At 57.8% G+C, this 23,633-nt stretch overlaps 2 protein-coding genes and 1 long non-coding RNA gene across 12 annotated transcripts in view; 1 reads left to right on the forward strand and 2 right to left on the reverse strand.

Moving 5' to 3' along the window:
- Nucleotides 1–1,727: 1,727 nt before the first annotated feature.
- On the reverse strand, nucleotides 1,728–14,366 carry ZBTB47 (zinc finger and BTB domain containing 47). The gene is made up of 6 exons (XM_070391505.1): nucleotides 14,208–14,366; nucleotides 9,257–10,804; nucleotides 7,422–7,569; nucleotides 6,016–6,131; nucleotides 5,349–5,493; nucleotides 1,728–5,041 (listed from the first exon to the last, which is right to left on the reverse strand). Exons 1-6 carry the CDS (start codon nucleotides 14,208–14,210, stop codon nucleotides 4,662–4,664), a joined length of 2,340 nt encoding a protein of 779 aa, XP_070247606.1. The 5' UTR covers nucleotides 14,211–14,366; the 3' UTR covers nucleotides 1,728–4,661.
- Nucleotides 14,367–14,531: 165 nt separating this feature from the next.
- LOC138992658 (uncharacterized) lies at nucleotides 14,532–22,124 on the forward strand. The gene is made up of 3 exons (XR_011468117.1): nucleotides 14,532–14,892; nucleotides 14,974–15,084; nucleotides 18,629–22,124. It is a non-coding gene; the product is annotated as an uncharacterized lncRNA (long non-coding RNA).
- Nucleotides 19,453–23,633, reverse strand: part of NKTR (natural killer cell triggering receptor) — a 38,134-nt gene continuing 33,953 nt past the window's right edge. For all 10 annotated transcript variants that reach the window (XM_070391499.1, XM_070391504.1, XM_070391497.1 and 7 more), the window contains one exon: nucleotides 19,453–22,247. In XM_070391499.1, coding sequence (XP_070247600.1) covers nucleotides 22,160–22,247 — 88 coding nt within the window. In that variant the 3' untranslated portion in view covers nucleotides 19,453–22,159. The remainder of the gene's footprint in view (nucleotides 22,248–23,633) is intronic.

Raw genomic sequence — 23,633 nt, forward strand, 5'->3', positions numbered from 1 at the left:
CTGTCGGTGACACAAGGCGCTGAGAGGCTAGGCAACTTGGCCAAGCCACACAGCGGACAAGTGGCCCAGCCAGGATTCAAAGCCGATCTGCCCGCCTCCAAGGACTGTGGGTATCCTTATCTTACCGCTTCCCACAAATTAACAACCAAAAAAAGGTCAGACAGAAGGTACTGACTGAACAATTAACTTATATTTACCAAATGACTCCACGATGTATTTTTAGATCATGATGAGTCCCATCGTGCTCACTCCCTACCAGGCATTCCATTACGTGGCTCATTCATTCATCGAGAACCTGCTGAGGATGCACCTGAACATCAGGCAGGAATTCCTGTTTTCATGGAGCTTACATTCAGCCCAGGGCGTGGGGGTAGGGGGGTGGGTGTGGAAGACAGCAATAAATAAATAAATTATTATGCAGCATGTCAGATGATACTGCTATGGTGACAGACAGCAGGAAAGGGGGTGTGGGGAGTGACAGGTGGAGGTGGAAACAATGTAAAATGGAATAGTCAGGATGGGCTCACTAAAAGGTCTATATTTGAGCAGGTTCAAGCCATGGAGAAAGCAGGACTCCAGGGAAGGGAACAGCTGGAGCAAATGCCCTGGGGCAGGAAGTGTCTGGCTCATTCTAGGAACAGCAGGAGGCCAGTGGGGCTGGAGCCGTGAATGAGGTGAGTAGATGAGGACAGAGAGGAGAGGGTGAGGGACCCATGCAGGACTGCATGTGGAGTGTACAGCGTTGGTTTTCCCCTCAGTGAAACGGGGAGCCACTGTTGTTGTTTTAATTCTAATTATGGAAAATGCAAACATATACAAAGGTGGAGAGAATAGTATACTGACGTCCCATGTACTCATCATCCCACTTCAACAACTACCAGGTCATGGCTAGGCCTGTACCCACTCTGTGAATGACCCAGGGAGCTTGGATGTGGGTGTAGGAGAGAGAGGGAGGCAGCGTGACTCCACTGCTTTACAATGAATCAAAGGAAAATGTCATCTCATTTCATCCCTTTAATCTTCACATCAATATTATGAGGTAGGTATTAGTTTCCCCATTTTATAGAAACTGAAATTTAGATGGCTAGCAAATAGGGGATCAGTCTTATGTTGTTTTTATTTAGTTAGTTATTTTTATTGACTTCAAAGAGGAAGGGAGAGGGAGATAGAAACATCAATGAATGAGAGAGGCTCATTGATCAGCTGCCTCCTGCATGCCCCCTACTGAGGATCAAGCCCACAACCTGGGCATGTACCCTGACCGGAAATCGAACTGAAATCTGGCCCCTCCAGAATCCCCACCCACGAGGGGAGGGGTGAGTCCACAGGGCTCGTCACAGCACCCCCAGCGCCGAGCATGGGAGGGACCCCGGCGGCTACACACCTGGTGCTCACGGAAAACCACACCTGCAGGGGCCCTGGCCCCTGTGGCACTGCCTTCGGGGCCTCGACCTCAGGAGCCCCAGGACCTCTCCTCTTTCAAGCCCATTCTGCACCCCCTCAAAGACCCAGCTCCCGTTTGGGGGTGCACCTCTGCTCTGGCCTCAGCTCCAGACTCTGGGTGTTCCCCAAAGCTCAGCCCACCGTAAGGGAGGGAGATGGGGTCCAGGGCATGATGTCCATGCTGTCTGCCGCCGAGCTGCCTGGTTCCTTGTTCTGGTTCAAGTCTTTAAATCTAGCCGATAGTCCGGGCAGGCAACATGTAAAGAAGAGACTGGACCAAGGAACAGTTGTACTGACTTTATTCCCCTCACTCTTCTCACTCACCCACCTGCTGTTCCCCGCACACTCTGTGGCTGTGGGGTGGCCACAGATGACCAGACATCGGGGGTCCACAGGCCTGGGCACAGCCAAGCTGCCACCGCGGTGAGGGGCACTGTGGCAGCACATGCCAGAGTCAGAGGCTCAGGCTCTAAGGCCAGTCCCAGATCCCAGAACTGTGATCCTGGGGCTGGAGGCACCCCTCTGGCCCAAGACCAGAGAGCCCTGGGGAAGCTGGGGCAGCGACAGGCCCAGGTTCCGGACCTGAGATCTGGCCAACGGGGCTGAGAAGTCCAGATGGACAGACCTCCTCACGGCCGAATCCCAGTGGAGGTGATGAGCTAAGCCCCTCCCCACCACCTACTGCCAGCCCTGGGGTTGGGTAGGAAGCCCCAGTGCCCTCAGTCCAATATCCAGGTGCTTACTTTTGAAATAAAAAGGAAATGGAGAAGCTGGTAAAACAAGAACCCCGTCGACACTGGCACTGCTGAGGTTCCATTATTGCTTCAGGCCCCCGAGGTCTGGCTGGAAGGGTGATCCCACCCAGTGGCCCAAGGGGAAGAGAGCATTTAGCACCAGGGACATGGGGCTCCTGTCCCCACTGGGATGGGGCCTCCCAGGAGAGGACTTGGCTGCACCCACCTATACAGCTCCAAGACCATTGTGACCGGAGCCCCGCCTGCTGTCTGGACCCCTCTCCTGCCCTCAGAGGGAAGGTATAAAAGAATAGGGAACCCAAGTCTTAGGACAGGGGTTCACAACCAGTCCCCCCCACCCCCCAATCTCTGGCCTCTGCTTGTCAAAGTCTGGCCTGACAGACCAGGGGCCCCGCCTGGCCAGGCCCCCAGGCTTGCTAAGGCTGCAGTGGGGCTGGCTGGTGACAAGGCCACCAGCCCCTAGGGTAGGGTAGACCCTGGTGTCAGTGACAGGGTGTTGGGGAACCCATGGGGGTCCCGGCCTAAAGCCCATCGTGGGGAGATCAACCTTTTTTTGGAAAATGTGAGCCAGCTCTGAAGAGCTGCCAGGCACTGGGACCAGAGGTTAGAAATAGTAAGGGTGGGGGCGTGGGGAGGGGGGTCCCTGAGGACATCATGGAAGCCCAGAGATTAGAGGTACAAGAGAGGGGAAGAGCTACAGTAACGCAGGGCCCTGGGAGGCCCAGCCTTGGGGTGGGAGCCAGACAGGAAGCCTTCCTCTCAGGGAGGGGCCCACGTTCAGTCCCAGGAGGACGGCAGGGGCCCCAGAGGGTGAGTCTGTGGGCTCTGGTTTGTACTGCTCCTGCTGCAGCCCCCGAATCAACCGGGCCAGGGCACTGCCTGCTCCACGCTCAGAGAGCGAGCGGGCTGTGCGGCTTGGATTATACACCCTCAAATCACTCGGGCTCCTCGGGCCTGCCCACATCTGTACAGAATAAAGTGCTTCGTTTATTGATGATTAAAATGTGCCCAACCCCCTGCCCCAGCGCCGTGGGCCTCACAAGGAGGTCAGTGGGGTTCTAACCCCCTCAGCCCTCAGGCTGATGGGGCCCAGTCCCCCCACCACCCCACTGGGGCTCAGGCCTGCTCCCACTCCAGCCATGCTGGGAAGGCGGTGGTATGGGGGTCGTCGTGGGGGTTTAAGGTGCAAAGAGTATAACAAACAAAACCGTATAAACAATAGGAAAGAGCTTAACTAGGAAACATGTAGCTTATGGAACCTTCCTCCCCATTTTAAGGGCAGGAATAAAGATGTTAAATGACAACAAAAAAGGGTGACCTGTTAGCGCTGGCCTCATGCAGGCAAGCATTGGGCACAGGCAGGGACTCCCCTAGGACCCTGCCCCGACTCGGGGTCTGACCCTGCAGGCTCCTCAGGCTCCTCTCACTAACAATGCCACAGGCACCCGCCACCAACGCAGAGGCCCAGAGGGACAAGGGTGCCGGACACCAGCCATGGGCAGGTTGTGGCGGGGCCAGGAGAGGATGAGGCCTGGCATTGCCTTCAGGGAGCATGATGGACAGACACACACATCTCCTCTCGCGTGGGAGACAGGGCCGGGACAGCTGGTGAGGGGCGGGTGTTCTGTCACCAGCAGCTCTGCCCTCTGCCCTCTGCCCCCGATAGCACCTTGAAACCTCGGAACACTTGTCCAGGCCTCCCCCTAGGCCCTGCCCCTGGGGGCCACCCATTTGCAGGGGCTCCTTGACTGTAGCCCCTGGGAGCCGGTGCCGGGGGAGCCGACCCATCTGCCCACCCCAGGCCTCTCCCCAGCATCTTGAGTGAGGCCCAGGGACCTCGGTGCAGCCTGGTGCAGGGCGGGGACCCCTGTGCTTGCTGGCAGGGCGATGGGTGGGGAAAGCAAATGCCGGGGTCCAGCCCCTGCCCGCCCCACTCCACATGGTGCAGAGCTGGGTCTGAAGTCTTCACGCCTCACCAGGCCCCACCCAACACGCTCCTGGGCATTCAGACTCAAGCCCCTGCCTCGGTGTCCACAGTCCTCAGACTGAGTCCACAACTGCTCCCGGGGGAGAGGGGGCTGGCACCCCAACCCCTTTAGGACAAGGAAGCAAGTTAGGGGACACAGGGGAGGCAGGGAGGAGCCCGAGGCTGGCCCAGGCTCAACCTGAACAACCCCTCGGCTCAAGCCTCAGCAGAGTGACCAGTCACACCTGCGCTGCAGGCCACCCCTTCCCCCGTCCCTGCTGCCTCCAATGCCCCCCTCACCTGGAGGGGGTACTGCAAAGCGTTTCCTCTCTTTTTCCTTCACTTCCAAAAAAGGGGAAAGGCTCATGGAGTCCCTGAAAGGGGGCACTTGGGAGTGAGGTGTCCTCCACCAGCTCTGGGGGCAGCCAGCCTGCACCCTGGCCGGGCTGGCGTGTCGCTCCCACTGGCCCCCGGGCTCCAGGTCCTGCGTGTGTAGGTCAGGGCTGGTTGTTGGCGCTCATCCTCCCGCCGCTGTTGGCCGAGGTGGGGAAGAGGGGAGGCGGGGCGGGCAGGTGGGGCGGCGGGGGCAGCGTCTGGGGCAGGGTCTGGGGCAGCCCCGGGAGCAAGGGCAGGGCGGGAGCCTGAGGCTGGGTGGGGGGCAGGCCTGGCGCCGAGGGGGGCCCGTCGCCGGCCAGCGGGTGGCTGACGCGGAAGCACTTCTCCTTGTGGGCCTTGAGCATGTTGGAGAAGCGGAAGCGCTGGCCGCACACGTCGCAGGGGTAGGGCTTCTCGCCCGTGTGGGTGCGCCGGTGCCGCTTCATGTTGGGCCGGCTGGTGAAGCTCTTGCCGCAGATCTCGCAGATGTACGGCTTCTCCCCTGGGGGACGGCAGCGAGCAGCGGGGTGTCACTGGAGGGTGCCCCACCCCGGCCCGGGGCCAGCCCCCCTGCCTCCATGGGTCCGCAGTGCGGCTCGGCCCTGGCAGCCTCAGATCCTCCCACCCTGAGCCGCTCTGTCCCAGCCGCACCCAACCTGGGAGGCAGGGAGGATGGCCCCAAGCCTCAGGGGGGTAAGAAGTCCCAGGGTGAGGAGGGGCGGGGCCATCGCGGGCATCCTGGGCAGGGCTGAGAAGGGGGCCCCTGCCTGGCATGGAACCCCCCATCCCGGGCAGCAGGGTGGCCCTACCTGTGTGGGTCTTCATGTGCTCGTCGAAGTACTGCTTCATGTTGAAGTCCTTGCCACACCACTGGCACATGAACTGCTTGTGGCCGATGTGGATGCTCATGTGTGAGCGCAGCTGGTACTTGTACTGGAAGCGCTCGTTGCAGTTCTGCGGGGGGGTGGGTGGGGGTGAGGCCAGGGGCAGGGCGGGGAGCAGCCTTCGGGGAGGGAGGCACTGGCCCTGCCTCCTGGGGCAGAGCAGCGCAGGGGCAGAGGTGAGAAGCCAGGGGGTCCAGGGCACAGGTGGGAATAGGGGCCAGGAGGTGGGAAAGGCCACAGAGTGGAGGCGGGCCTCAAGATGAACGCCCCCCGCCCCCCCCCCCCCCCCGCCACCCTTCTGTGTTGTTAGGCCCCTCCTCCCCCCACCTGCAGCGCCATCTCTCCTGAAAGTCTGCCCCACGGTTCCAGCCCAGGCTGTGTGGGGTTGGGGTTAGGGGTGGAATGGCAGAGTGCGGGGTGGGGGGAGGCCAGCGGGTGACCAGGAAAGGATGGAGTGGGAAGCAAGGGCCACAGACATCAGAGGGAGGGCCCCTCTCCTTCAGAACCCTGTACCCCTGGCTTTTAGACAGCTGCTGTCCCTGCCCCCTGCCCTGCCCTGGCGGCCCCGGGGCAGGGGGAGCAGGGGGCTCACCTCACAGCGGAAGGGCTTCTCCCCCGAGTGCTGCAGCGAGTGCACCTTGAGGGACATGCTCCGTTTGAAGGACTTCCCGCAGGTCTCGCAGGTGAAGGGCATGTCCTTGGTGTGAGCTACAGGGCGTGCACAGGGCGGTCACAGCTCTGGGGGACCCCGCCTGCCCTGGGGCCTGCCTCACAGTCTCTGCCCCAGGACCTGGGGCTGCCCCCAGACAGGCCCCCCTTCCCCGTGGGCTCCTTCTCCATCTGCTCTGAAGGCTGGTCCGACAAGCGTGGAAGGAAACCCTCGTGGTTCTTTAGCCTCTGAAATAGCCAAGGCCGCCTCACCCTCCAAAATTTCGGATGGAAGGATCCTAATGGGACCGGCCTCAGCTCGAGTCCTGGCCCAGCCCTGGCGCCCTGCACGGCCTCGGTGGGCCTCGGTGTCTTCCTCTACAAAAGGAGGCTAGGGGTGGTACTGTGCTCACCGGTGGGGGCTTTCCAGGGGACGACACCTCTAAAAGTTAGTGGCACTCCCCCCAGAACCCATGGGTAGATGAAGCAGATCTTGGAGGAAGTAACTGGAGGCAGGGGGGACCCCCGCAGAGCTCAGGGCTGGTGAACCTGAGCCCAGGAAGGGCCACCAATCCTGTTTCACCCCAGCATCTCCTGGCTGAGACCTAGGCCCCGGGTCCCCGGTCCCAGGCAGTTCACGCAGGAGGCCCCCAGCACCGTCTGGTGGAGAAAGGGGGTAAGGCCCACCTTGGCCACCATTCCCTTAGCCCCGTCGGCGGCGGCGGCGGCGGCGGCGGCAAACTGCAGCTCGCAAGCCACATGCGGCTTTTTGGCCCCTTGAGTGTGGCTCTTCCTAAGCCTTAGGAGTACCCTAATTAAGTTAATAACAACGTACCTACCTATATAGTTTAAGTTTAAAAAATTTGGCTCTCAAAAGAAATTTCAATCGTCGTACTGTTGATATTTGGCTCTGTTGACTGAGTTTGCCGACCACTGCCTTAGCCCAAATCTATGAGCAGGCAAGGAAGGGAGGGCCAGCCATGCCCAAGGCAGAGGGGAGGCCCCACACACACTTGGGGAGCCTCCTCACTGTGCCCAGGCGTGACCCCGGGGGAAGGGTTGCATTCAGAGGAGCCTGAAGCCCTGTGAGGGCCCGAAGGTAAGGAAGAATCAGAGGCAGAGCTGTCCTCAAACTGAGGCAGGGCCTGTGCAGCTAGATTCTGGTCCCCGCCTGCCGTCTCGTCCAGGAGTCCTTGTGCCACACCTGGCACTGCAACCAGCTACCCCAGGCCTCCCCACCAGAGGGGCCTCTCACCCCTTCACACTGCCCTGGGGTGTGGAGTCCTTGCCAGCACACCCACCAGCCGGCCAGCTCTGCCCTCAGGCGCCTCCCGCAGGGCCCAGACTCACCCACCATGTGCTTGCGCACATGGGCCATGGTGTAGAACTTCTTCTCGCAGATCTCACACGAGAACTTCTTCTCCGCGTAGCCGTGCACGATCTTGTTGTGCTCGTGGAGGGACCACAGCTTCTTAAACGCTTTGCCGCACGTCACACACTGTGGGGCGAGAGGAGTTTAGGCCCCGAGTTCTGAGTCAGGACTGTGTGACATAGGACACGTCGCTGCCCCTCTCTGGGCCTCCTTTTTTTTTTCCGCCTGAATTGTGCTGGAGAGAGAACCCTTGAGACCAAGGACCCGAGGGATCTGATGTCCTGGGACTTGGGGGTAGGAGCTCCCTAAACACCCACCCACCACCCAGGACAGCAGCCTGGCCCCCTCTTCATCCTTGAACTTAACTAGAACTTCTCCCAGGAGGCCCCTCTTCTGTGCTCATCCTCCCGCTGCGGTTGGAGGGGAGACACCTGGCTGGCTGAAGGGCCACAGGGGGTGTGGAGAAGCCCCTCTGAGATAACAGGTCGGGACAGAGTTGGGCCATTATCTCTGCAGCCTCCTCCCCCTGCCGGGACCCATGCCCCGATACCATGGAGATCACCACGGAGATAGGTCTCAAAGGGTTGCTGTGGGAAAGAGGGGGCGGGGGGACAGCGCTGCAGAAGGTACCAGCTCCCATGGGCAGGGCAGGGTGGTGGGAAACTTGAGGTCACACTCCCCTCCTCCTCTTCCCCTGAACCCTCCTCCTGTCTATCCCTGCAGGACACCCCCAGAGGCCTGGAGGCAAGGCCAGGGCTCGAGCGGAAATTGGGTCAGGGTGGTCAGGTTGCCCGGGTCGGAGGAAGCACAAGTATCTTTCCCCTTCGGAGGGAGGCTCAAGTGTGTGGCAGGGGGAGAGCCAGAGAGCAGCCCAGCAGGCAGGCGAGTGGGAACAGGTACTGGAAGGTGGGGCAGGAGACCAGGTAACCCCCAGGTAACACTTTCTCCACAGGGCACTGCAATTAGCAATTAGTTCAGGCAATTAGCACCCGCCTACCTGCGGCCTCATCTCACCACCGCTCAGCCACAAAGGTAAAAACCAGCCTGGCTGGCCCTGCACGGCCCACATCTGAGAGGCCAGGCTGGCATCGACTTGGGCTGGCCCCACGCCTGGCAGCCAGCCCAGCTCCCCACTTGGCCCCAGCAGCCTCTGCTCTTCCCAAATTTCTCATCCAGTCCCTCTTCCCCAGGCCCAGGCCAGCTGGCATCTCCAAAGAGCTGAATGCAGGGACTCCTTCCTGCCCAGCTGCCCCTTACTCTACTCGGCCTTTGTGGCGAGTGGAAAGTGGCACCCCGCTCTGGGTAAATGCCTCCTCCCTTCATCGATGCTTTTGTGCACTGCCGGTCTGTGAGACTATACACAGTGGCCCCGCTGGCCGTAGGGTAGCCCTAAGGATTTGCTAAAACACTGACTCATCCCTCCTCACAGCTGGCTGTCCCCAGTCTCATGTGCTCAGGCAACTCTCTCCTCTCATCCTCCCAACCGCGTTCCCTGGGCCCTCTGGCCAAGGGCACTGCTTGTTCTAGTCTTATCTGCACATCTTCCCAAGTGTCAAAGCCCAGAGCTCTTCGACTCCTCCCGAAAGCTCTCCTTGACGTTCTCACCACCCTGGGCCCCACCCTCTTGGTTCATCCTGGGCCCGCTGTCCAGGGGGCTAAGTCTGGTCTCCCCAGACTGTCTGGGCCATGCAGGCAGCAGGACCCAGGATGTCCAGGGCCCAGCTCTGGCCTGGCCCCGCCTGGCTGACTGTGGCCTCAGCTGGCCTTCGGCCCTGTCCCGCCCCGTCCACCCGTGAAGCGGCCTGAGACCCACCTGGATGTTGCGCTCGCAGTCCGTCTGCCGGTGCAGCAGCAGCTCGCTCTCCAGCAGGAAGCGCTTGCCACACTGGTCGCAGATCTGCATGCGGCTGTGGGTCACATTCATGTGTTTCTCCAGGTACCAGCGGTTGTTGAACACGCGCGGGCACTTCTGGCACGGGTGGTGCTGTTTCTCCTCCAGCTTCACCTTGGCCCCCAGCCCATCAGTGGCCTGTGACCCTCGTGCTGGCGCCGGGGCCGCTCCGGGGGGCTGCTTGGGCCTCTTGCCACCCTGCCTGGCCTCCTCGGGCTCAGAGGGGACCCGGCGCTGGGCATTCTCCCGGGACCGTGTGGCCATGCGACTGTGGGGAAGGGGCTCTGCCCGGCTGCCCCTGCGCCCCGCTGGCCCCTGTCTGACCCCCACCTCCTCTTCCTCCTCCTCCTCCTCCTCCGAGCTGTCCTGATCCTGCTCACTCTGTCCTTCCTCTTCCTCCTCCTCGTCCTCCTCCTGTTCACTGTGCCCTTCCTCCTCCTCCTCCTCCTCCTCTTCCCCCTGACTACCACCTTCCTCCTCCTCCTCCTCCCCTCCACTGCCACCACCCTCCTCCTCTACTTCCTCCTCCTCCTCTTCCTCATTGTCCTCCTCCTCCTCCTCCTCGTGTCTTTGCAGCCCGTCCTCCCGGCCCAGCACCATGGTGGCCGGGCCTGTGGCAGCACCCGGCTTCCCCTCGGGCGTCGTGGACACGTGCAGTGTCTGGTTGTTGAGGTTCACCTCCACGATGATCTGGGACTGCTCCTGGTGGCTGTAGGTGCCGGATCCCCCAAGCTCTTCCTCCAACTCCTCCCCACTCTCCAGCTTGCACAGGCTGGCTGGGGGCCCGCCAGCCTCCTCCACGCTACTCTCCTTCTCCTCCTTGAAGAAGGGCTGAGCTGGCCCAAGGGTGGCAGGCACTGTGCCGCCCGCAGTCCCTGCCCCGTCCTCCACGCGCACAGAGTAGGGATCAGGGCCCTCTCGGGCGTAGATCTTGGGCAGGCCCGGGGTATCGGCCTCCTGCTTGATGTCACAGTAGTAGGGTGGCGGGGCTGGGGTGCAGCTGGCAGCTGGCTGGGCCAGGGCCACAGCGCTGGGGCCCGGGGGGCCGAGGGAGCGGGCGTCCAGCAGCTCCTGGCAGGACGCGGCGATGTCAGCCATCTGCAGCAACGAGGCAGCGCTGAGCACCTCGTGGACGTTGGCGGCGTTGACCAGCAGCTTGGACGTGTAGATGAAGTTGAGGATCTGCTGCAGGCCGCCGGGCGCCAGCGCCTCCAGGGACAGCTCCACACGCTGCAGCTGCTTGTTCTGGGTGAAGAGCGAGTGAAAGAACTGGCTGTAGGCGGCCAGCACGCCCTTGTGCGCCGGGAAGACACTGCACTGGGGCACCAGCACCAGGTCCACGTCGCAGAGGTCAGGCTGGAAGAGGCGCTGCTCATTCAGACGGCCCATCAAGCAGGCAAAGTGCAGAGCCACATCCTCCACCAGCGAGAACTCAGCCGCCGGTGAGTCGGTTGTCTTCTCAACCAGCAACTGCGGGGCAGAGGGCAGAGGGCAGAGGGCAGAGGTCAGGTCAAGGCCAGCATAGCCCCTGCACTGCCCACGCCCACCGTCCAGGAGGCAGCCCACCCTTCACTCCTGGCTCCACGTTACACAAAAGGAGCCAGAGCTCCAGCCAGGAGGAGGAGGAAGAACCAGGATTCAAGCTCGAGTCAAGTCAGCTGCCCTCAGAGCTCAATTTCTGATCATGACTTTCTGAGGCCAAAGATCAGTTAACTTTTCTGGGCCTCCAGCTCTCCTGTTGTGAAACAGGAAGTCATCGGGGAAAGAGAGAGGCAGTGGGGGACTAGGGGCACTCAGTGTCCAGGTGTGCCAGAGGCCTAGCAGTTTCCCGGGATACGGGACTCTCAGTGCTAAAAGCAGGGCCATCGGGGGCACACGGGACTGGGGTGGTCACCCCGGCAGGGACATGGGCATTTCCTGAGCTCCATGGATTCTCTCCCCCACAAGTTACTTGTACAAATGAAACCAAGCCCGCCCAACCACATACACCTCGCGCACAGAAGTCAGGCTTACTCGCTCACTGCCCAGCCTCTGGCTACTGGACCCCTCACCTTCCCAACAGTGGGCGCTGCAACAGTGGCCGGCGTGGCTCAGTGGTTGAGCATCTACCTATGAACCAGGAGGTCAGGGTTCGATTCCTGGTCAGGGCACATGCCCGGGTTGCAGGCTTGAGCCCCACTGTGGGGCGTGCAGGAGGCAGCTGATCAATGATCCTCTCATCATTGATGTTTCTATCTCTCTCTCCCTCTCCCTTCCTCTCTGATATCTATATCTATATCTATATCTATATCTATATCTATATCTATATCTATATCTATCTACCTATCTATCTATCTATATATACATATCAACCTTCTATGAAGAAATCCATGCCCAGGGCCTGTGACTTCTCCCTACCCTGTCCTGCTGCCCTGCTAGAGGCAGCTAGTGAGGTCGGGCATCACAGGCTTAATCTTCCCTGGCTCCACCACAGTGGCTAGCCGAAGGGTGGGTGCCACAGACAGGAAGGCTTCCCAGTCCCTTGTAGGGGTCCAGCACACAGCAGATGCTCAATTAATATCTGCCGACTACCTACCTGGCTGGACCAACCCCAAAGGTTCCAGGTTCTGACCCTCCTCGGATCCTGTCCAGCCAGGTCAGAGCATCCTATATTTGAGGACCTTGGCCCACAGCCACAAAGCCATCAGCTCCCCTCCCCCAAGCACCTCTGCGAAGGCCCTAGGATGAAACCTGGGTCCCATCCATGCATAGCCATCCCCTGCCCCCCCCCCCCCACCATGCCCATCCTTCCACTGCTCAAGCAGCAGTAGGTGGGCACACACTGGGCAGGGAGGTATGTGGTGGGTGTCTATTCTCAACTTCTCAGTCACCTGAATGAGAATCTGCCCTGGGCCTCAGAATGGGCCTCAAGTTGCCACCAGGGACAACCTACTCCCAGTCCTGGCCTGGGCCCCACCCTCCACACCCAGCAGCCAGGGCAGCACCCACCCCAGACTCACTCAGATCCCACTCTGGCCAGGCCTTGGCCATGAACAGCATCTTCCTCGAGTTCTCCCCATGCGTCCTGCCCCCCAGCCAAGAAGCCACCCATTTGCCCCTCTGTCTCAGAGCTGCCGGCCTGTCCAGGCCTGGCCAATCTAACCGGGATATGGTGCCAAGCACCTCCCATTTCCCTCCCCTGACTCCGTCTAACTCATCTTCTGGGACCAACTCCTGGTGCACAGATGGGGAGACTGAGGCTCAGAATGAGAGAGTCCCAGGGGAGCAGTAGCAGAGCCCTTGGCCTCCCAATTTCCTAAGGCCACCCTTCCCTGCTGGGCTGGACACTACTCCATGTTGATGGAGTTCTTGACCTTTAATGACTTAAAAAGCATTTAACCCTCTCACCCAGGGGACCAGCTGTGCTTCCTCAGACTCCCCCCACACCCCGCCTCCCCCCCAGAGCTGCTGCTACCTGTAGGTGAGGGGTCAGGGTGCAACTTAGGGGCTCCTTAGGGGCTCCGGTAGCCAGATAGTGGCAGAGAAAGTGGTTTGGAAAAGGGCTGGCCAAAGCCTGGCCTGTTGTGGGGAGCCCACCCAAGGCCACTGGGCCCCCATCCACCCACTCCCCCTTCACAGAATGCCCTCCAGTGCCTGCTTTCCATGGGGAAAGGGCAGTGCCCAACCTTCCTGTGTGCAGGTCCGGACCCAGGTCCCAGGCAAGGCCTGGCCAGGGCCCCGTGGCTTCAGCGGAGGAGGAGGGGTTAGCCTGGAGGGTAGTGCTGCCCCAAAGACTCCATTCACAAGGCAGTACCCCAGCTCAGACAGCACCTCTTGGTCTCTCAGGACTGAGCACTGTGACTGGACGTCTTTGAGAAGGCACACAGACGTGCCTGAGTCCATCACTGGCAGCCCTTCAGCAGGCACAGCTGCCCCCTAGCCTGGCTCCTTCCACCCGGGCCCACCAGCTGTGCCTGCCTCCCCAGCCAGATGTGCCCGTTCCCTGAAGCTGCAGATGCCCCTCCCCATCTGGCTGTGCCAGCTGCAGCCACACACCCCACCCCAAGCCCAGGCCAGCCAGGCTGAGATGCAGGAGGAGGGGGTCATGTACTCCTGGTGCCAGGGATACCTGCCCAGGTGCTCACCCAGGTCGGAGCTTCTGTGCCTGAAGGATACCCTGCCTCATGGCCAGGAAGCCACTGGCTCCTCACCTGCCCCAGCACCTCCCAGGATGAAACCTGGGCTCCACCTACACCCCTACCCCCACCCCCACCCCCAGGACAATCCTTCCAGGGCAGGCAGCAGTGGGTGGGCCCAGATGAGCAAGGGGCACAGGCTCACGACTTCCAGGCTCCTCCTTCTGGGGAGGAGGGGTGTCTATTCCAATCTCCTCTGAGCTTATGCCTCCCTCCTTCCCGGGGAAACAGGCCCAGAGAGGGCGGGGGACCAGCCCAAGGTCACACAGTAGTTCGGACTGGAGCCGCGGGCGACCCCCGACACACCCCGCTGGGCCCAGGCACCCTGAATCCCGAGGCGGGGCGGTTCCGATGCCCACGTGTCCCAAGGCCCAGGCGGGAATCCGACCTCCCCCTCCCCCCATCCCCCAGTCCGAGGGCGGCGCCGTCCGGGCTCAGGGCAGCGCCCCCTTCCGCCAGTGCCCAGCAAGACCTCATCCTCTCGCGCCCCGGCCCCCACCCCAGGAATTTAACCCCCTTCCCGCCGAGGGCCCGCACCGGAGCGCCGCATTCCGGGCGGAGACCCAGGGAAAGGGGTTCTGGGAGATCGGGAAAGGTCCCTCCGAACCCTGCACCCCGAGCCAGCGGGCCGTGCGCTCGGGAGGGCGGAGGGGGGCAGGTGGGCGGATAAGCGGGGGGACAGGCAGGGCCTGGCGTACCATGGTGCCGTGGCGCTGGGGGCTCACAGGGCCCCGCGGGATCGCGCTGCCCCCGGCGGCCGGGCCGGGGCCGCTCCATGAAGCGCCGCGCTGGGGGCCGCCCCCGCGCAGGGCCCCGCGACCATGGCCCCCGGGGGCGCGGCCGGGCGGGCGGAGGCGCAGGGCCGCGGCGAGTCCAGCCGCCGAGCAGCTGCGGCCCCAGAGCCTCGGGCGCGGCGGGCGGGGGGCGCGGGGCGCCGATTGGAGCCCGCGCGTCAGCTGGGGCCGCCGTCTGGACGCTTAAAGGGCCAGGCCGCCCTGCGTGCCGGCTGGGGGCGCGGACACGCGTGGAGTGCGCCCTCCCGGCGCTGGCCGCTCGGCCTCGGGCCTCCGGGGCCCGCCGCCAGGCCCCGCGCCTCGCATGCCAGCGGAGGGACCCCGGCCTCACGCTCCCACGCTGAGCCCCCTTTCCGCCGCCGCCGGGAAGTTCGTCCCGGAGTCTAACCTCCGTGCCCTCCAGCTGCGCCACGGAGGCGGAGTCGGAGCGGGAGGCGGCCCGAGATGGAGAGGCTGGCGCGCCCGCCCCCCAACCAGCTGCAGAAAAGCTTCCACCTGCTCCCCAGGGCGATCCCACGCCGAGGAGCAGAACCGGCACCCTGGTGGCTCATCGCCCCCACCCTCTGGCCTGGGCTGCTCTGATTTGAGGGTGAGTCTGGGGTCTCCAACTAGCCGGGCCCCGCACCCTCCCGCAGGGCAGCCCAGGGCTCATTTTGCTCTATGCTTTCAGGACTGGTGCCGGTGGACCCATACCTACCGGGTGGTCGCTGCACAGCCCCGCCTAGGGCAGGAGATCACAACACCCCGGACCACAGCTGGAGGAGTGATCCAAGCCTCTCAGGTGACTGGCCCCGGACCAGAAGGAGAGACAAGGGAGTGGGTCCAGAGGCCCAGGCCCACGGTGCCCCCAGCCCCGCGGCCTCCTCGCTCAGTCTCTGCTGGGGAGAGGCAGCCAGGCCTGCGGAATGCTGCTCTGGCATGGACACCAGTGGGGGCAGGGGGCTGGCTGTGCTGGCAGGAAGCGACAGAGGAACGCTGCCAGGCCGAGCAGGCAGCAGAGTGAGGACCACAGGGCTCTGGGCTTGGCAGGGCCACCATTGTGGAGAGGGGGCCTCTGTGGGTCTCTCATGTGGCCACGTCATCATTCAGATGCACCACCCCCACCGCACCCCAAGTTGACTGCAGCCCCACATTTGGTCACCCTCCCAGTGCCCTCTCCTGACAGTCCCACTCAATCCCCCTGCCCCTCCCCACACACATGCACCTGTGCTTACACACCATCCCATGCCCAGCTGCAGCAGTATCCCCGAGTATGCCATCTTACTCATGGGTGGGCAGGGACTCTAGGGCCTGTGCAGAGTGACTTGGTTCTGGATGCCAGGGAAAAATGGAGCAGAGGCCAGATCCCAGGCAGACACCATCCTGTAGTCCAATGGTTGGTCCTTCAAGATTGTATGGGCCTCCCCTAAGACCAAAATGGGGAGGTCCTTGAGTAGGGTATCTCAAAGCCAGAGAGAAAGTACCTCAGGGGCAAAGATGGGGTGAGCAAAAAGTGCCAAGAGAAAGGGGAGGAATGCACATAGCCGGATGGAGGGGTGGGAGAGACCCTGGTGGAAAAAGAGATGGGAAGAGAGGAAGGGGCATGGATGGGGACACACCTCCAGAGGCAGCCACTGCAGACATTTCGCACTTCTGTAGCTCTGGTAGGTGCATAACAACTGGCTTAGCTCCCAGAGGTCTTGGGCGAAGGCCAGGCCACAGCAGCTTACATGCCACACCAGCCCGCCACCACAGGGCTGCCTCTGCCTCTCCATCCCCACCCACTTCTCATCTGACTCAGTGGATCCTGCCACCATCCTGGGAGGTGGCAAGGAATCCTGTAGCCTTTGGTTAGATAAGGACAGCCAGGCCCCAGCATCAGGAGCCGGGAAAGGAGGCCGGGCAAGGTGGCCTCCCCCACGGCTGGGAGGAGCCTGGCAGAGAGGACTTCAGGGACACTCCTGGGCCCACTTCCCAGTCATGGCTTGGCAAGCCAGCATGACCAAGGTAGGGCTGCTGGCCCCCTTGGGATTGGCCTATGTTGCAGCAGTCAAGCCAAAGGAGGGGCTAGAGTTGGGAGGAGGAGGGGGGTCAAGGGGGGGGTGTCAGTCTCCACGAAGACCCTAGCAGCTCCCCTTGCTTTGGCCTCCAACCTATCTGGGGGAGCCCCAGGCAGAGCCTGAGCTCTATGAGAGGCTTTGGCACTTGGGTCACAAGAGAACTGGAAGGAAGGTGCTGTTTGAGGAGCTTAGCCCGGGCTCCAGTGGAGCTGCTCAGAGCCAAGGCCAGCATGCTGAGGGAGTGCACATCAGCTGGAGCAGAGGGAGGGGAAGGGCGCTCCAGGCAGAGGGAGCATCTGCAAGGGCCAGGAGACAGGCCTTTGATGCCATGGAGTCCAAATTCTTGTCTGGTGGGAGCGCCCAGCCAGATGGAGACAGCAGCGTTGCCCTCTGCGCCTTGGCAAGGGCCATGCCATGGGAGCTTCACTCCAGGCTTGGTCAAGGCAGGCTTTCTGGAGAGGGTCGGAGGGACTGGGTTAGTGGGGAGGGGATCCTGGGCCAGGATGGCATGCCCCAGCGGGAAGCCAGGAGCTGGTGGGGACGAGGGCAGAGCTTGAGGAGCCTGAGGCACTTGAGGCTGGGTGCTGGCGAGGTCAGCAGCTGTGCCCCTGCCTCTTGAGATCAGCTCACAGGTTTTTTTACAACTTCCCTTAGCATCCAGTCCCAAGCTTCTCTCTCATGTTAGGGAGGAAGAACAGACCCAAACAAGCAGCCCCCAGGCTCAGAAATGCCAAACTCACCCCTATCTAACTAAACCTGGAAAGACCAGGATGGTGTGTGTGTGTGTGTGTGTGTGTGTGCAGGCTCAGCTTCTCTGGGACCGTGGAGCTGTGAAGCTGCTGTAGCTGAGATGGGGGAGGAGGGAGAGCAGAGTGGCTATTTGGGCTGGCACTTCAGTCCCAGGTCATCCAGGGCCTCCTGCAACTAAAATCTACCACCAGGCCAGATTCCCTAAACAAAGGTCTCACTGGCCTCAATGCCTCTGGCTGAATTTGCTTTTATTTTGAAGATATAAAGGACCCCTCTGCGCAACCATTCTGTGGCACAGTCCTTAAGGGTTCTGGCCCAGAGCCAGACTGCCTGGGTTCAAGTTCTGCCTCTTCCTAAAGTTGGGTAACTAGATCAATTGCTTGGCTTTTACAATTCAGCTCCTCCCTCCGAAGAACTGGGATATTAAGGCCTCCTCCCTCCTGGAACGGGTGAGGATTAAATGCTTAGAACCAAGCACACAGCCACGTAGTTCAGGGAAGCTGGCCCATGGGCTTGCCTCCAGGAGGGTAGGAGGTCCACAGGTTCACGTGGAGGGCCGGGCTCAATCATTAATGAGAGGCCTGGGGTCCCTTGACCCGTCAGGGTGGGAGAGGATCCTGGATGCAGCTAGGGAGGCCTGGAATGCCAAGGCCATGACGTCTGTGCTGCTGAGGGAATGCAACCTGCTGGTTTGAATTAGGTCCCCACCCTCCAGCAGATGTATCCTATTAATGCCAAACTCAGTGGAGGCAGAACATAAGCCACACCCCTCCAATCCCACACCCAGAGATCTATGCACCCCCATCCTGCAGGGCCCTGGGTCAGCTGGGATTTCCCTGCCACCCCACCACCCCACTGGAAGCTATTGGATTTGATTCACACGGAGACAGGGACCAGGGAGCGTTGCCTCTTTCTACTGAAACCTTTGAATACAGACCACCCCAGCCCCCTGCCCCTTTGTGCAGCTGCTTGCCTCCTCTGTCCTGGGGCAAGCAGGTTCTGTCACTCAGGGCACCGGGCTCCTGCGCAGCAGCCTCTACAGCAGTGGTTCTCAACCTGTGGGTCGCGACCCCTTTGGGGGTCGAACGACCCTTTCACAGAGGTCGCCTAAGACCATCAGAAAACACATATATAATTACATATTGTTTTTGTGATTAATCACTATGCTTTAATCATGTTCAATTTGTAACAATGAAAATACATCCTGCATATCAGATATTTACATGACGATTCATAACAGTAGCAAAATTAGTTATGAAGTAGTAACGAAAATAATTTGATGGTTGGGCGTTGCCACAACATGAGGAACTGTATTAAAGGGTCACGGCATTAGGAAGGTTGAGAACCACTGCTCTACGGCATCAAAGAACTCCCTCCCCAGCTCCTTCCATCACAAGTTCCTCAGGGGACTCCGGCTCTGCCTTCACTACAGGGAGCAGCAGAGTAGATGCCCTCTCCCAGGCCCCTCACCTGGTCGCAGAGACTAACGCGCAGGCTTCTCACTCCACACCGACTGGAGCCTCCTTTCCCTTCCAGTGACGTCTGGCCATTGTTCATGGTCGCCTGAGAGGGGCATTTCCTTGGATTATCTTACCTCCTGTTCAAAGCCCAGCTGATTCAGAACAGTCAAGACCAAACCCTTGACATTTCCCCCCAAGGCTGCCCAGCTGATGAAGGTGGTCGCTTCAGAAGGGAGATGAAGACACCAGGCTCAGTAGCAAGTGAGACCCCGCAGGAGCCTGACTTGGGGATTTTCCACAGCGACTTGCACATTTTCTTTACATTCTAAAGCAACACATCCAGGCTGGACTACTGTCAGGAACTGCCTGACTTGGGGGTCCTCCTTTTACTGAATTTTGAAAATGGAATCTACAAGCCTTACTGTGAGGTTATGTTGTATTCACTAAGCAAATACAAACTCTGGAGTGCCGAGGCGGCAAAAGTTAATTGTACTTGCCCTGCGAATCCCCCCGTGGCTGCTATAAATACCCCATGTTTCCTCCAGGAGAGCGTGCCATGTGCCTGCTGGTGAACCACAGGAGGAGGGAGGTGTGGAGGCTGGATAGGTGGGTTAGCAGCACCGTGCAGATGGAACGGTCACATTCCTTCCTCAGCAAAGACATCTGCGTGCAGGTCACAGCTGGGTGACAGCAGCACAGCCCGGAGGAGCTGGGAGTCAGCAGGGAAGGGGACGTCTCTGCCTGAAGCTCTCGGGCTGCGCCTCCTGCCCCATCACTAATGCTCAGCTACAAGATGAAGGCGCCTGGGAGCTGGGTCAGCAAAGACGCGAGCTTTCCTGTTCCACTTCAGAAAGACTAGCTGAAGTGTGGGCAGTAAAGAAAGATGAAACAGACTCCGCCTTAGACTAAGTATATATTTTAATTTCTACAAGGTCCCCCTTTCAAGTCTTGGGGAATTTAAACGAAGTGTATACAAATTACACATTGCTGATATGTACAAAAGTATTTTCTAGTTTTTAAACAATACCAGCCACATCATGTTTCATTTGCAGTAAACAGGACATTACAAAAACAGTCCAACAATGCATCTTCTATTAAGCACAATACACAACATAATTCAATTTTATTTATAAAATAACTTAAAATACAGAATAATCCCCTTAGGAAGAAAAACTGTCTCTGTAGTTCATTCAGTAAACACACAAGCTGAAGGCTGCAGCCGAGGGCTGTTCTTTTCAATGGAGAAAACAAATGAGGCTTCCAGGGCCCACCTTTTCAGGATAAAACTCCACCCGCAGCCCCAGTGGGTGAAGTTACTGCCTGTGGTAGGCAGAATTCTACAGTGCCCCTTCCACCCCCATATCCATGCCCCAACCCAGGACCCTGTGAATAGGGGACCGCTCCTGTGATATGTTCTATGACCTTAAGATAGGGAGACTAGCTCGGTGGGCTGGATCTAGTCACATGAACCTTAAATCAGAGGAGGAAGGCGGAGAGATCTGAAGCAGGAGGGCTCGATGGCCACCACTGGTTTGAACATGGAGGGGAGCACACGGGAAGGAACTGGACCAGCCTTAGGAGCCGAGAGAGGCCCCGACAGAAACGGAATACTGCTAACCCCCTGAATGAACACGGAAGCAGATTCCCTAGAGCCTCCATCGGGGAATGCTGCCCTGCTGGCCCTTGGTTTCAGCCTGTGACACCCTGAGCAGAGAACCCAGCCATACCACGCCAGATTGCGAGCTACAGAACTGGGAGCTAACAAACAGGTATTGTTTTAAGCTGCAAGTTTGGGGTAATTATTTACAAAGCAATAGAAAACCAACACACTGCCCAAGGGTAACTTTTCTTAACATAATTAGATTTGGCAGTTTTTGTTTGGGTTCTAAATGCAGTTATTTTCCCCACTGAGTATCATTAAAGCAATATTCTCCATTGTAGGCAACTTCTGAAAACCCCTCATGTGAATCACACAATGTTTTGTATTCACTAGCAAGAACATTTGACTTAAGTCCTGTTTTCTAATGTACTCTTATCTATCAACTTGGCAAACTACTGACCCCTTAACCCTGTTGAACCTTTTATGGGTAATGGTTTGAATACATCCAAGATCATCCTTCCACCCTTCAAGGGTTGTCCAATCCCTCCAACGGAGGGCTCTTTCCCCCATCCCAAGTACACCAGGCAAGGCCCGGGGCAGGATGGCACCGAGTTCTACGTCAGATATCCCATATGCATTTCTTCTGCATAACTGGACTAAACTGGCACTAAGGTGATTAAGTACACTTATGGAAAAAACTCCAACCAGATAAAACAAAAAATCACACCGGTTTTTACAGGTCAAGTCATTTTTGGAGGAACCACCCCAAACTGAACGTGTAATTTGTGCAGTCCCGTACACCTCTTTCCCTGTCTGTTGTCCTGGGTTTAGTCATGTCACCAAGGCTTCACTGAGTCAGCGTGGCCACAGCGGAAACAGGAAAACCACTTAGAACCGTCCAAATACTGCTGTGTCTCTTACTTGAAAGACTTAGGAGCCCTGCACATGTGCGGGATGGAGGCAGGTAGATGGTGGTGGTACTTTTGAAGTCCATTCTTCAGTCTACCCTTCCAGAGGCACACACGTCAGCCAAGGAGACAGTGGCCACACAACCCCTTTTGCCAATCCTGCCTGGCCCAGGAGACCCCCAGCCCACATCATGGCTTGAGAGGACCCCTCCAAATATTCAGTGAATATAGCTGAGAAGGAACCGTGTTTGGTGCCAGTGAATAAAAAAATTTTTTTTTTAATTTCTCTCTTAAGAGATTGTAGCGTATAGTATAGAAGAACAACGCCTAAAGAGGCACCAAAAGGTACCAAGCACCAAAGGGTGAAGTGGAGTAGAATGGTTTTCACAGTCTAAACTTCTGAGAGTGCTTATTAGAAAGCACATGAAGCATGAGGTGCTCAGCCAGTGAACGTACTATAGTTAAGGCTGATTCATTCTCAGCCTCGCCTGCCAACATGAAGTAATACAGACAGCGGGCCGTGTAATGACCACTTTCCTGGTCCTCTGAGACAACACAGAAGGAATGAATCAAGAGCCCCCAAGCCACTACCTCGTGCTCCTGGCTACCATCAGTATCAATCTAGGTGGTTTGATTTTAAGAGCACATATGTGTTAGACTCTGTAACTGGTATATAAACATTTGGCCACCTTTAATAGTTCTTCACAGGTCTGTGCTTGGCAGCAAATACTGAACCTGAACAATGGGCAAAAAAACTCTGCATTCTAAGGAACACCGAAGATGGGAGAGAAAACATCTATCTAAAATAATATTGCAAATTATACTAAAATTTCATGGTTTCTTGATTCAAGAAAATGAAATTCACTTCCATAGTTGGCTACTGTATGTAAAATGTGGCATAAAAATATTTTTAGGAGACATATCTGTATTTTAAATTCTGCACACAAATAAATGAACAAGTAACAATTAAGAAGTGCCTATTTTTGAAATTCAGTTCTAATACTGAAATAGAACAACAGACTGCCATTAAGTTTCTTAAACTTTTAAGTTACCAGATATTTACAAATAAAATATAATTCATATCAAAAAGGGGACATTTTCAACTATATCTGCTGCTTTCACTGGGACTCCGGTGATGAGAGTAACTTCGGTCACTTTCACTGTCAGAGCCATAGGATCTACAGCTCCTGTATAACAAAACAAACACACAAACACCTTTAGCTGTCAATCCGCTGAATTCCTCACCTGAGGATATTTTCCATTGATTTTTAGAGAGAGTGGAAGGGAGGGGGAGAGACAGAAACATGATGTGAGAGAGACACATCGATTGGTTGCCTCCTGCATGTACCCTGACTAGAGCCAGGGATCGAGCCTGCAACTGAGATACGTGCCCTTGGCTGAAGTTGAACCCTTGACCCTTCAGTCTGTGGGCCAATGCTCTAACGACTGAGCAAAACTGGCTACTAGGGATGTAGCTTCTTATTTACAAGAGTAGATTGAAAGCAACACTGATGTGGCATACCGCAGGGGGTGGACCAGTGGGTTGCTGATGTGGTGACACTGGACTTTTCAGAGATGTTTTAAATGACAGATAGTAATATCAAGGTTAAGATAAAATAAAGAAACATTACATCTTGGAAAATTCCTTGAAATCCACTCATGCAAATGAGCAGAGTAATTTTCCATGCTACCCAAATGATCATCAATATTTCATCAGACTGAGGAAGTGAGGGGTATGGAAAGCAAAATGGTGCCAGTGAGGGGTGAGGGTTGGGGCATGGACAGGAGCATTATGATCGTGCGTCAAGAGGACATGGTCACCATCCAGTTAGTTTGAAAGATATTCACTGGGAGCCAGTCACTTTGCTAGATACTAGGAACACATACACATAAAAGTAGACCAAGTACTGTTCCCCGGGGCTCAAGGATAGTACAGAAGAGTGGCAAGACAAATGACATACACGGGGGTGGGGGTGGCTTATCTCAGGTCAGCAGTCAGGGAGGACTTCCCAGGGGCAGTAGGCTGCAGTGGAGACGTGCAGGCTAAGTGGGGATTGGCTATTTCAAGAGGTAGGACGGGAGACAGTGGCGTGGGGGTCTCTAGGCAGAAGCAAAGGTTCCAGTACAAAAGCCTGGGCTGAAGGTGTGGGTGGAGAGGCCTGAGGTGCAATGCTAGAACCTGGACGTGTGCCGGAGGGCAGTGCGGATGGCACCCTTGAAGAGTTTCAAACAAGGTAGTGTCCAGATTACACATAGCATGATATTCTACAAGGATCACCGATTGTCCCTGCAGTGGGTGGGGGAAGAGTATGACCAAAAGTCCCCAGGAAAGGGATATTACAAAAAGTCACCGTAACAACTTGCAGTTTTAGGCAAAATGTTACATAAAACATAATATTTATAAATATAATATATAAGAAACACATTTTTCCCCAAATAAATGACAAGATACAAACCTCAATTCTGCTGTTAAAGCAAATAATTATGACATTTTATTATACATTTATTTTTAAAAATTGACAAACTGGCTTTGCTGTTTCTAGCAACAAGCCCCATTTTAAAAAGTGGGCCAT

This window comes from Myotis yumanensis, unplaced genomic scaffold (genome assembly GCF_028538775.1).
Source record: "Myotis yumanensis isolate MYYU_CA2020_CCGP unplaced genomic scaffold, mMyoYum1.0.hap1 SCAF_14, whole genome shotgun sequence".
NCBI lineage: Eukaryota > Metazoa > Chordata > Mammalia > Chiroptera > Vespertilionidae > Myotis > Myotis yumanensis.

What these genes read in the sequence shown, in the direction of transcription:
- ZBTB47 (XM_070391505.1), bottom strand. An exon ending in ACTGCGAGCGCAACATCCAG is followed by an intron (nt 7,570 to 9,256) that starts GTGGGTCTCAGG and finishes CTCGCCCCACAG; the next exon opens with TGTGTGACGTGCGGCAAAGC. An exon ending in AGAAGCCCTTCCGCTGTGAG is followed by an intron (nt 5,494 to 6,015) that starts GTGAGCCCCCTG and finishes ACCCCCCCGCAG; the next exon opens with AACTGCAACGAGCGCTTCCA.